We start from the raw sequence: 12,364 nt of genomic DNA, 5'->3' as shown, positions 1-12,364 counted from the left end.
GTCCTTCACTCAATCTAGTACTACTTTTGTCCATGTATGTTAAGGTACTAGTTTTGTTTTGTCCTAAATATGTAGATAGATATATAGAGACTTTATTTCAAAAAATGTGTTTAACTTCGTTTCTTAACGAGGTTAATATCTATACACCGACAGTGTAAAACTTTGTTTATCTATACATCTAAACAAATTATAGTTCATGTTTATCAATTGATTTCTAAAATATGTTTATAAATATCTATGTTGTGTGATTTGATTGGATACACATGTAAAAAAAATAAATTACACTGTCAGTGCATACAAACTAAATCATTTCTTATTTATCTTTTCATAAAATAAAGGTTAAAAAGTTTTTAGTGACTATAACTATATCACTTTTCAAATTTGTTGACGAAGAACATTCAGATGACCCTTGTTTAGTGAAAAAATTTAGAGGGACTATAACTGCATTAACTGATATATTTATATGGAATAAAAACATATTTAACTCTAAAAATAATATTACTTTATATCATGTATTTAATCATGAAGATTGTGCTACACTTGCACTAGATTGACAATTTCTTTAGGAAATTGCCTCAAATCCATCCATAGTGCTTTAGGAGTATATTCTGCTAATGTAGTGGGTCAGTATATATCACAAATCCATAATCATGTAAATATAAACTCATCAATCCAGATCTTAGTTTTGGTGGTTTATCAGTGTATACTTAGTTTGAACTGTAGGTTTATAGGCATCGGCTTTTTGAACTGCTGTTTGCATTTTTGTTTTTAGAATGGTCCATCTTCCTATAATTGTTTGTTCAGTAAAGTAGTAAGGTAGTGCACAACAAATTGGTGTATGGTATACAAGACCTTTACTGTAGAGCTACTTCACTAAACAAACAATTATAGGAAGATAACCTCCCTTTGACGGGGAGACCATTTTTTTTGTTTAAAGAACTTTCTATCACGGGGGAGATGACCTCCCTTCGATGCCGGCAACAAACCAGATAAAAAGAAATTACTGCAAGGCTCAACCTCTTAATCACGTTGTTCACAGTGTTTCAAGTCTCAACTTGAGGTTACTTAGGCATGTTGGTGATGAGACCCTATTGGTCATCGTTACATATGATGTAATTAGCAATTTGAAAGCATGTAAGCTAATCCATATTCCACTCTACATGCTGTTACTTAAGCTTATTAAAAAAGACTGTTACTTAAGCTTATTAAAAAAGACTGTTACTTAACCATATAAAATTCCACATTTTCCATAATTATAATTCGGTCTTAAAACATTCATTGAAAAAACTGCAACAATTACCCTCTGACTCAGACATATTATGTAGCAGGTGGCAGATACACTTGGTGGTGTTAAACGAGCATCGTTGCTTTCATCTATATTGTTGCCATGGCCGCTTTTCACATATGGATTTTGGATAAACTTAGTGTAAAGGAATCGCGGACCAAACTCTTGTTTTTGAACCTTTAACTTGCCTCATGCGTCCTATCAGGGCTGGAATAAGAATAAAGAGAGCCTTATTTTCTACACAAGAAAATAAGGAGCTAGCTTTGTTTGATTTAAGCACCCAAACAATTGAAGACATTGAGGTTGAAGCCGAATTTGTTTATTTGCGGATCGTAATTTATAAGTAAAATGCTTTTACTTTTGGAGGAATGAATAATTAATTGCTTTTGTAATCTATTCTCAAAGCATTCACCCAAGAGGTTAATAAAAAAAAGTTATCAAGTTATTCATATGCATATTATATTGCAAGTTTTCCATAATTTAATGATTATCAAATATACCAGAAAGATTTTTTTTTTTTTCATATTTAATTTGATGCTTAACTTTCTTTTTATTTGCACTGTTATGGTTTCAGTGTGTGTAATATTGAGTCAAGTATAAGGAAGGTGTGGTTTGTCATCTTAGTAGTGTACATGCCTAATATTATATGTTTTCTTCCATCTATGTATGTTCATGGTTTTAAAATTGGTCTGCAATTGCATGCAGTGTAGAAGCTTAATCTTCTGGTTTGGAAATATAAATGCAGAAATTGGAAATTTAGAAGGTATGTATCAATGTACTATAGTTTGAAAGAGTAGAAGTTAGGAATTTAACAAATGCCTTCAGTTAATTTGTGCATCATCTCTGAACCTGATAAGCTTTTGAGTTCAAACTACTTCCCACATGTTTATATTCCCTACTTGAGTCTATATACATAATTTGAAGTTAACCCAAGTTGGCATACCCAGTTTGCCAAACTCCATGCAAAAAGGGTTAAAATAGGGCTGATTTGCAAAACTCATATAAAGAGCTCAAGTTTGATCTTGATTTCTACGCATTTTTTTCACGCTCAAGGTCGATCTTAAGTTTCTAAGCATTTTTCTCGAGCTCAAGTTTAAGAATTGAGAGCTTTTCATCTTATTTTTCTCAAGTTGGTCATCGTATACACATATAAGAGCTAAACAGAGTGAGTGACCTTCAAATCTGGTCTAGATATATGATAACTTAGTCGGGTCATGTGGTAAATTGTTCTCAAGCAACATTACCTCAGACAGACTCTCACAACCACATGCAATGATTTCAGACTTGACATTTCATATTACATTTGAAATCCATTCAATAAAAACTTATGAGTATATTTTTCTCAAATTTCAGAAATTTATTTATATTATTTGCAATGAAGAATCAAAATCTAAGAATTAACTGAGAATTAAAATCAGAGACAACTATGGCAACCAAGAGGTGCCAATAAGATATAACAAGGCAAGTATCCAAAATAACAAGAACCAAGTTTTATCCTTGTAAATGGCATCGGTGAATGGATTAAACGACGCCATAAGGTTTTATCATATAACATAAACTTAAAATAAAAACCAAGCTAAAAAATGTCACTGTAGCAGAGAACGGAAACCACAAAACAAATTGACATTCACACAAAACATCTCTTGTGGCTCAGGTTGTTGGGGAACTGTGAAGAGCTACATACTTTGGACATTCAAATTGAAATTTATGAGACAAAGAAGAGAGGCTGGTGTGGGAAGAAAAACCATGACAGGTTCTGCACAAGTTTTACTCTTTTTTTCATCCACTCTATATGATAGATATCATATGAATGAATCAAAGAAAAATGGTAACTGCATTATTTTGTAAGAAAGAAAAAGGGTGACCTGAAACTGTTTCAGCCAACAGAAAATAGTATAATTTCAAATTAAAATGAAACAAACATAGCTAAAAGTTGAACTGAATAAGAAAGTGAAGTTCAAGAAGCATGATACTTATATTCTAGGCAAGTCAAATTAGTGATAACCACTCAGCTAAGCAAACAAATAAGGCACTGAAGTTATTGCAGTGAAATGAAGATCCAATAGTGATCAATAGCCATTATAGGACAGACATATCTTTTGATACGAAATATGTAAAATGAAAAGCATGTTCCCCAAATCATTTCGAGTGAAATACATATAGATTCATAAAATTAAAAGCCAACTCAATCATTTTGTCTAACCACCATCAATAAAACTGCTGACCAGCAAAATAAAAGTTCATAATTCATATGGTCTTGTTGTCAACTGTGACCGGACAAACCTTGCCATCTTTAATTAATTCTACTAAGTTGAAAAGATTAAGGTGGTGCAAAAGACAAAAAGCTAAAAACTCTGCGAGAAATTCCTTGTTCCGTTGAAATCCATTTCTGTCAAGTGGCTTCACCGTAACAACCTGCGTCTGCGTTGCCTGCAATGTAACACAGCACTTAGTTAGGGTGTTACTCACAATCTTAATGAATAGGCTTTTTCTTTAACATGTATTAAAAAGAGAATTTGGTTGAAGTTATACTTGACTTGTGCTTTTACTCCTTCCTTTTAGGATTAAAAATTTGATATAAATCAAAGAAAAGCATATTATAATGTCAGTTGAAGTAATACTTGACTTGTGCCATTGCCGCCTGATTGAGGTTTGAACCAACAATAACTTAACATTTTTTGAGCTGGATCCACTAGGTTCTAATGTCAGTTTTACAGATTTAACGGTAATTGACGTGAGCATAAATAACTTTCAATGCCACCATTAATAGATTTTACTATAACAAATGAAAGTGGTGATGTTTTAGATTTCCCAACTGGAACAATACAATATAGATTTCAGCACATGCTTTGAATTTCAAGTTACTTTCAATGCCATTAAAATTTGAATTTCAAATTACTTTCAATGCCATTAATATAGTTTCATATTGGGCTAATGAAGTAAAAGCAGAACAAAGTACCAAATTAATATGATATAATAAATAACATAATAGAAGGGTATAAGACGTAAGAAACAAGTGAATCATGTAAACAATTTGTAAGGTTTTAGTTTTATGAGCCATTATTGTTTTCAACTGAGGCCTAACCTTTTCGTCTTCAGTTTTGTATGCGCTATCTCGAGCTGGCTGATTCTTTGTTCAAGATCTGCAATGCTTGCTTCAGATAAAAAGCTATACCTTTCAGTTGGAGTCTCAGCTTCGCAGACATCGTCATTTGACAGCCTTGCTTCCATGCTCTGATCTGCATCTTTAGACTGAACATCTTCGAAGACATGGTTACCATCCTCAGCAACAGATAACAAAGGAGAAGGACCATCAACAGCCATATTTTTCTCAGCATTCAAACCATCTTCAACAGAATTATCAGAGCCGGTAACAATATCAACAGAGTTTTTCTCAGAATTCAAGCCATCTTCAACATCACCATCAACAATATCATCTCCCTTAGCTTTTGAACTATAGTCACAAGGCTTTCCAAAAGTAACAAGTTTAGGATGAAGAAACTCAAGTGGAATCTCAGCATGAGCTGTACATGTTGATGAACCTGCACTTCTCTTCCACCACGTTGCATAACGTGTGGTAACACCGGCATCAAAAAATCTAGATGGAATGAATAAACTTGCATCAGATAAGGGTCTGCAGTAATTTTTCCAAGCAATGGTTTCATTCTCATTGAATCTAGGCACACAAGCTGGAACATCTTGATCCATTCCAAATTGCATAGCAACTCTATGTGGAAGATATTGCTCAATAGACTCAAAACCAACTAGCTCGGAAACTCTCAATGACATAACAAATGAGAGATTTTTTTTATCCAAATCCTTCTTAAGCGGTACCAAAGTTTCATCATTTGGATAAAACATTTCAAACTTATCGGCATATTGAACATATGGGCGCCAAAGAAAATCATCCTTAGCTGAATCTAATGCCAACCTCACATTATCAATTTTCAAGGGTTTAACCAAATGCCACCTCATCAGTACATGGTCTCCATTGTTGATCAACTTGGGTTTTGGTTGCAAATTTTTGAACCTCTCCCAAACCCAAACTTGAACCAAGTAAATGGGTGATTGCACATCAACCTCCAACTTCAATGGAAATTTAACACCTTTTGTCGGACAGTTTTTCAAACCAACAATTCTCTCATTCAATTAACGCAAATCCTTGTATAAGCTAGCCAAAACTGCTGGTGCTAAAGCAATAGGAAACAAAGAAGTTTTGTGTTTTCTTAACAACTGTCATTAGTTTTTAAATGGGACATATTCTATATATTATAGTATATTTTAGGTGGTTTAGGTTATAATGTTTCATATTTTATAGAAAAATGTTAATAAGTGTTTTATCTAGACATTGATTAAGAAAATAAATATAATAAAAACTTTTTAAAAGAAACCTTTTAATAATTTTGAAACAATTTAATTTGTTATCATTTTAATTTTTATCACTTCTTCAACATTAAATACATTCAATCATACAAGTGGTAATGTTTTCAAATTGTGTAGTCAAATTTCTAATATTAAAAAATAATTGTTTCAAAACAGTTTTTGTGTTTTCTTAACAACTCTCATTTGTCGTGGTCTGCCGGTGAAAAGCACATGTATATTCAACTACATTCATATGTGATCTAAGTGTATACATAGTCGAGGCCCTAGAATTTAATTACTTGGTTTTGGTTCATTTGTCTCAATTATTTTAAAGTTGTAAATTGAGAGACGAACTTTGTCGAAAATAATCTTTAAGACCAAATACTTGTCAAATCTTTTGAGGATAGTTTGTTATGATTAAATGAAGGTATGTGAATGATTGCTAGGTGTTGAATATGATGTTTATCATAAATTGTTGTATCTTCTCCTCACTTGAATTGTGAGAAATAGTATGGAGTTGTTGAACTATATGATATAGTTGATGTTGATTAATGCATATATGTTGGTTGATTGTTATATTGTTGGTGAATACATATATGTTAATTGATTGTGATATTGTCGGTGAATGCATATATGTTAAGTGATGGTGATTTTGTTGGTGATTACATATATGCTAAATGATTGATGGTGATGTGGTGATGACTCTTAATTGATTTATGACTTGATTGATTGTGTGGACGTAAATACTTGATAATACAATTGTTGTTGAGGTGATCAATATAAATGGAGGTTATTCTTTATATTGTTGTTGAATATTATGATGTGATTTTGCATTGTCGAGTCTTTGCTTGTATGTCCATGCATCATAGTCATGTTGAGTCTTGATGTTGTAAAAGAGGGTTACTCTTTTAGTTCGGTGATAATGTAAGACGGGTGTGAAATCTTACATATGATGTTTTTGTTGTATCATGGGTAAAAAAATGGTAATTGTTGGTTTTTTTTTTTTTGAACACAAAATATTTTTTTTACTTCAACTTTTTGACTGAAAGATAGAAAAAAATGATATGATTCAACCTCAAACCTATTTAAATATAGCCGATAATAGCGGAGCCCGCGAATTGATGTGTATTCGAATCATAGGACGACCTTGAGGTGATTTGATACCACGTGCATATATGTCTCGGAATTAGGCGCATATAATATTGGCATGAGTCTTAATTGTTGCATGTGAATTATGATTGTTGATGATGAGTGTGTTTGATGAATACATACTTGTGACATTTGTAATTGATTGGTTGATGAATTGTGTCATAATTGAATATGTGACTTGATGAATTTGTGCATTGGTGAAATTTGTTGAATGTTGTGATCTATGTGGATTGGTGTATATGTACAATTATAGACTTGTTGATGATTGTAAATAATTGAGTTATGCTCTAATTGCATGTCTTACTTGTTTGTGCTTATATACTCGGTGAATCAATTTGATGATAATTATTTTGATAATAATGATGAGGTGAGAATTGTATATATATATACATGATGTAGTGATTCCTTTGATAATGATAATTGCTTGCTTATAACTTTGAAATGATGAATTGTACTTGTTGAGTTAAGTATGCTTGCTATGCTATGTTAGTAATATGATAGTTTGAGGTGTATGGAATGGGGGATAATAATCATGTGATGCTAGTATTCTAGGAGGGATGGTTATATATATATATATATATATATATATATCATGTTTGATGTGAAGCTTACCCCAGTGGTTTCGACCGCCTACCTGTCTCTATGGATGGGTAGACAAAGTGCATGATTAGTTTGCTTTTGGTGATTGCCTGGATAGCATCTCCGTTATCGTTTCTTGGAGTCTTAGATTAGGCTCTGATTAGGACGTTGGTATTTATGTATTTGTTGGATTTATGTTGTTGAGATTTTGCCCATGTGTCGGGACTTGGAGATTTTTATGTTGATGTAAATTGATCTTATGACATGTATACTTTGGAGATGTATGATTTATATCCGTTACGACTGTTGAGAATTTTTATATATATGCATGTTGATTTGGTTTTTATTGTAGATGTAGCGTCTATTTCTTAAATAAATGTTTTATTCGCGTGTTTTATCGCTTTAATAGAAATAGGGCGTTACAGTGAACAAAAGTCGGGTGTTCCAATTCATGTTGTACCAACCATTGTTGTAAGTTAAGTTGGTTCCTAATACAATCGGTTATAAGGAAGACTCAGCAGCAAAATGTAGAAAGTCTTGCAACAAAGCCAGACAATATTATATAGTAAATTGGTCTGAGAAGCCAATTAAATGGGTTTGGTATGCAATTAAATGGGCTTAGTATGCAGTGGATTATCCCCTCCTGAGCCTTGTTACCTTTTTGATATTCTCAGGCTTGTAAGTGATCCACTCACCCAGATAATTGTACTTTTAGTAACAAATTTTGTTTTTGCAGTCCTGAATACCTAGCTCCAACAACGGCAGTTGAGTATGTTGCATGCTCTAGGAGGCAGTTAATTTTAAAGAGAATATACTGTAATTTTCATTATCATGCTATATTTCTTCCATTGTCCAGCTGTTGCTGCTATGGGTGGTAGCGAGGTTGACAATCTTCTTACTGGTATTTCCATTCAATTATCTAAACCATTTGGAACCGGACAGAAAATAAAGGTAGAAGTTAGAATCTTTTCAGTGGTATTTCAGTGGACTCCTAAATCTGTTGGATATTGTGCAGGTTGGGGAGATCCAAGGTGAGGTTATTGAAATTGCTTTACTTCGGACGAAGGTGTTGACTCCTCAAAACATTCTCATATGCGTGCCCAACTCTTACTTTGCTAAAAAGGTATTCCCCTCCTTAAGCTATATTATAATTATGAGTTCATATGGAAGTAATAAAATACCTTTGAAAGTTAAAAATTTAAGGAAGATGCAAAAAATATCTCACTAGCTATGTTATTTCCAGACAATTTCAGAGATGTCTGATAAGGATTATCATATGGAAGTTCATAAAATATCTTTGAAAGTTATAGAGTTAAAGAAGATGCAAAAGATATCTAGTGAGGTGAAAGAGATGTTGAGATCAAAGATCAAATGCCCTAGTTGAATTGAAAAAAGAGATTCCTAGCTGCTCTCTATCAAGTGTGTTTGGTTCACATTGTGAACTAAGTATTTCTTATAACATGAAGAACATGGTATGGCCAACACTATTCTCTGATGTTTTTTATTTTATTTTTTTAGTTCACAAATTGTTACATTGAATTTTTCTCATATTATTTCAGGCAATAGACAAACTGATTAATTCAAATGAGAAAATTTTGTTCAACATAATTGATATAATCAGGAAGAATTGGATTGAGCTAGCATATGAATGAATGACATAAAGACCTATTTTCGGTTTCACCTAGTGATATTGAGCTAGCTAGCTGCAATTGGTTGTACATGATATCCCTTTTTGTTTTTCTTCATCTTGAGATTGAGCACTGAGTTTCAATGTTTGATATTGAGTTGATTTCAAGATAGTGAGAACCTTTATCGTTTTTAGGCAAAGTGTTGTCAATGAATATGAAGATAAAATGAAACTTGCAATGAATGTAACATGCATAATGAAATAGACTAAAAAATTGCATCACATAAGTATCGTTGATATTCATAGTACTGAGTCTGATATTTTATTGTTTAATCATTTTAACTTCACTTCATTGTTGTATCAACATGTTTATGAAATTTTCATATGATTTTGTGCGTTTTCAGTTTTGTCGTTACTTATTTCTATATTAATGATTTAATTGAGACATGTTTTCTTTTTAAGTGTAATTGAGCCATGCTTATACATCTAATCATTATTATGTTTTTTCAACCTTATTAGGTCCTTGATATTTAATTTATCAAGCGACTTTTTTTTTTTTTTTTTTAAATTCTTAGATACCTTGGAGTTTGCTTAGCTACCTTTACTTCATAACCAAAAGTTGTTTAACATTGAATTTATTTTAATATAAATTAATATAAAAATATGACATGACATTTAATGATTGGAAGATGGGTACATATCCAACCAAACTTCAAGGGTATCATTGTGTTTACATTTGTTTATCACGAGATAAGCATACACAAGTGATCAATTTTAAACGGTGATTAGATCCAAGTGATTGAGCTCTCTCTAAGACGATATTTAGGACTAGATTTTACTTATCTAACGACCTTATTTCAGATTACTACATGTTAAACTATCTAACAATATGAAGTGTTTTGTGGCTGTTTTCATCTCACATCTGTTGATCTATGTTGCGAGAGTTATGTTCCTTTAGTGTAAAGACATCATCAATACTTTGTTTATAGTGAAGACATATCATAATTTCAGAATAATGGTTGTCAACTGTTCAAAAAAGAATAATGGTTGTCAAACCTGCGTCTTATACATAAAACACAAATGCCAAAATTTAGCTCATGGAAAAACGAGGATTATTGACATTTACTTTTCATTGTTTCTCATGTTATATAATCATCACTTTTGTTCTTGAGTATTTCTCATGTTTTATAATCATCATTTTTGTTCTGCTGAGAATATGGTACCTAAAATCAATCTGAATTTGTTTCAATCTTATTCATGACCTTGACTGGATTTTTGGTTTGAAACTGGTAATAAGTATGAACAACAATTAAATTAACAGTGTGTTTCGAAACATGTCTTATACTCTTTTTAATGCTCTAAAGTGTAATAGCATGTGTCTTTATGCAGGGTCGTTCCTTGGCAAGAGCAAAGAGCTCTATGGAATTGGGCCTCCGATTTATGGGGGCCCCAAATATTTGTAGGGATAAGGGTATAATTGTTGGGGTGTAGGATAAAAAAATAACACTTTTAATCTATCACTAAATGTTATTTTTTCGTAGGTAAAAGTCTATTTGTTTGTATATAAAAGTCATGTTTGAACCAATGCTCATATATTTAACTATAACTTAATTATTTATCGCTATAAGAGGTGTTAGATTTTTTTTATTTTATTTTTAATGAAAATTGTCAAGATTGCAACCGGGCCTCTAAATTGGCGGATGCTCTAGAGAACTGGTTATAGGTGGCAAAACAAACATACTACTCCCTCCGTCCCTTAATACATGACATAGTTGACTCCATTACACATTCCAATGCATAATTTTGAGCTTAAATATCTTGATTATATGTTAGAAAAAATCATGAAAATTTGATATTTTGAAAATATTCATCGAGACGAATCTAACGATATCTTATTTGCTGTTATAAATGAATCCCGCCCATTATTTTATATTACTTCACACATTCAAAATTATTTAAATTCAATTACATTTTCTAAAATATTCATACTACCCATTAAAAACTTTAAAATGAGTCCCAATGCTCTCATTATATACTCCAAAATTATAATTTCAATTCAAAAGGTTTTGTAAAAAAAAATGCCTCATTTGGCATCATGGGTGAGTAATGCCACCCATTACCCGATTTGGAATCAATTATCGATTACCACTAACAGTTACTTTAAACTTAAGATGCCATCATCGATATTTATGATCTAGGTTTAGTTTCTTGATTAGAAGAAATAAGATGATTAGATTTTCAAGGACATGTGGGCTGATTAAAAAGAATGAGATATGATAAGCTTAGATTTGAGTTTAAATCTACGGAAACATGACATGTTTAGTGTTTTTGAAAAAATACAAACTAATGGATCATGTTGCTTAACATTATCAAATCGATTAACCTGAAAAACGAAAGACAAACTTAAATTTCTAAGAGTCTAAGACGCTCCAAATGTGCTCTCAATAACTCTTTATTGTATGTTTTTTTTAACAAACTACGTTCCATGTTAATTTGTTAGTTTATGAGTTGAGAATAGAACCTAAAACTAAGTATCACTTCACTCATTGTCTCTTCTACTCCAACCACCAAATCAACATTATAATCTCTCTCTTAATCTTTTTATTAGACATAAACTCTCAAAACAAAGTGTTGCATGTTTCTTTGCTTAAATAACTCTCACTTATATTTGAGCTCAAGTCAATTAATTAGTTACTATCTGATTGATTATATTATTAGCTTTTTTTATAAGAAAAAATATTATTATCTTTTTATTTAATTTGATTAATAATAATACAAAAAAATATACCGACTTTAATGTTGAAATACAAATAAATAGAACATATAATATTTTCCCCTAAAAAGTAAAAATAAATAGAACATCCAATATTACGATATTCCAACATGTATTATTTTCCAATGCTATAATTGATGCACATGCATTTCACACAGGAAAACAAAGTGGAAAAGAGAATCCAAGCACTGTAGTTTTTAATTTAGCAAAGATGATGATGGTTAGGTTCATGCATTTGATTGAACTTTCCCAAGAAATTACGAGGAAATTCAATGTGACAATTTTCCAGGAAAGTGATAAAACTAGATCCATGGTTTGTTTATTATTTACTCGTTAGAACTTGGAAGTTGAAATTGTGAAACCGTCGTTTGGCAAGGAGAAAATGTGTCTCCTTTTCATTTTCTTAAAGTTTATAAAAAATCCCCGAAGCATAATTCAGTTGGTAAAAATATTACATATTATATGCAGGAGCCCGGGTTCGAACCCCGGACACCCTACTTCTCCATAATTAAAAAAAAAATCTCCAAAAAAACATGCAAGTTATTTATTATTATTTTTTTTGTTCTTGTTGTTTAGAAGTAAAAATTTA

The 12,364-nt window shown here is 31.7% G+C and overlaps 1 protein-coding gene across 1 annotated transcript; it reads right to left on the bottom strand.

Moving 5' to 3' along the window:
- Positions 1–4,354: 4,354 nt before the first annotated feature.
- On the bottom strand, positions 4,355–5,543 carry LOC112417312 (uncharacterized). The gene has a single exon (XM_024772864.2). It carries the CDS (start codon positions 5,258–5,260, stop codon positions 4,355–4,357), a length of 906 nt encoding a protein of 301 aa, XP_024628632.1. The 5' UTR covers positions 5,261–5,543.
- Between the last annotated feature and the right edge of the window lie 6,821 nt (positions 5,544–12,364).

The sequence above is a fragment of the Medicago truncatula genome, chromosome 8, assembly GCF_003473485.1.
Source record: "Medicago truncatula cultivar Jemalong A17 chromosome 8, MtrunA17r5.0-ANR, whole genome shotgun sequence".
Taxonomy (NCBI): Eukaryota; Viridiplantae; Streptophyta; class Magnoliopsida; order Fabales; family Fabaceae; genus Medicago; species Medicago truncatula.
This window is presented reverse-complemented; position numbering and strand designations above follow the sequence as displayed.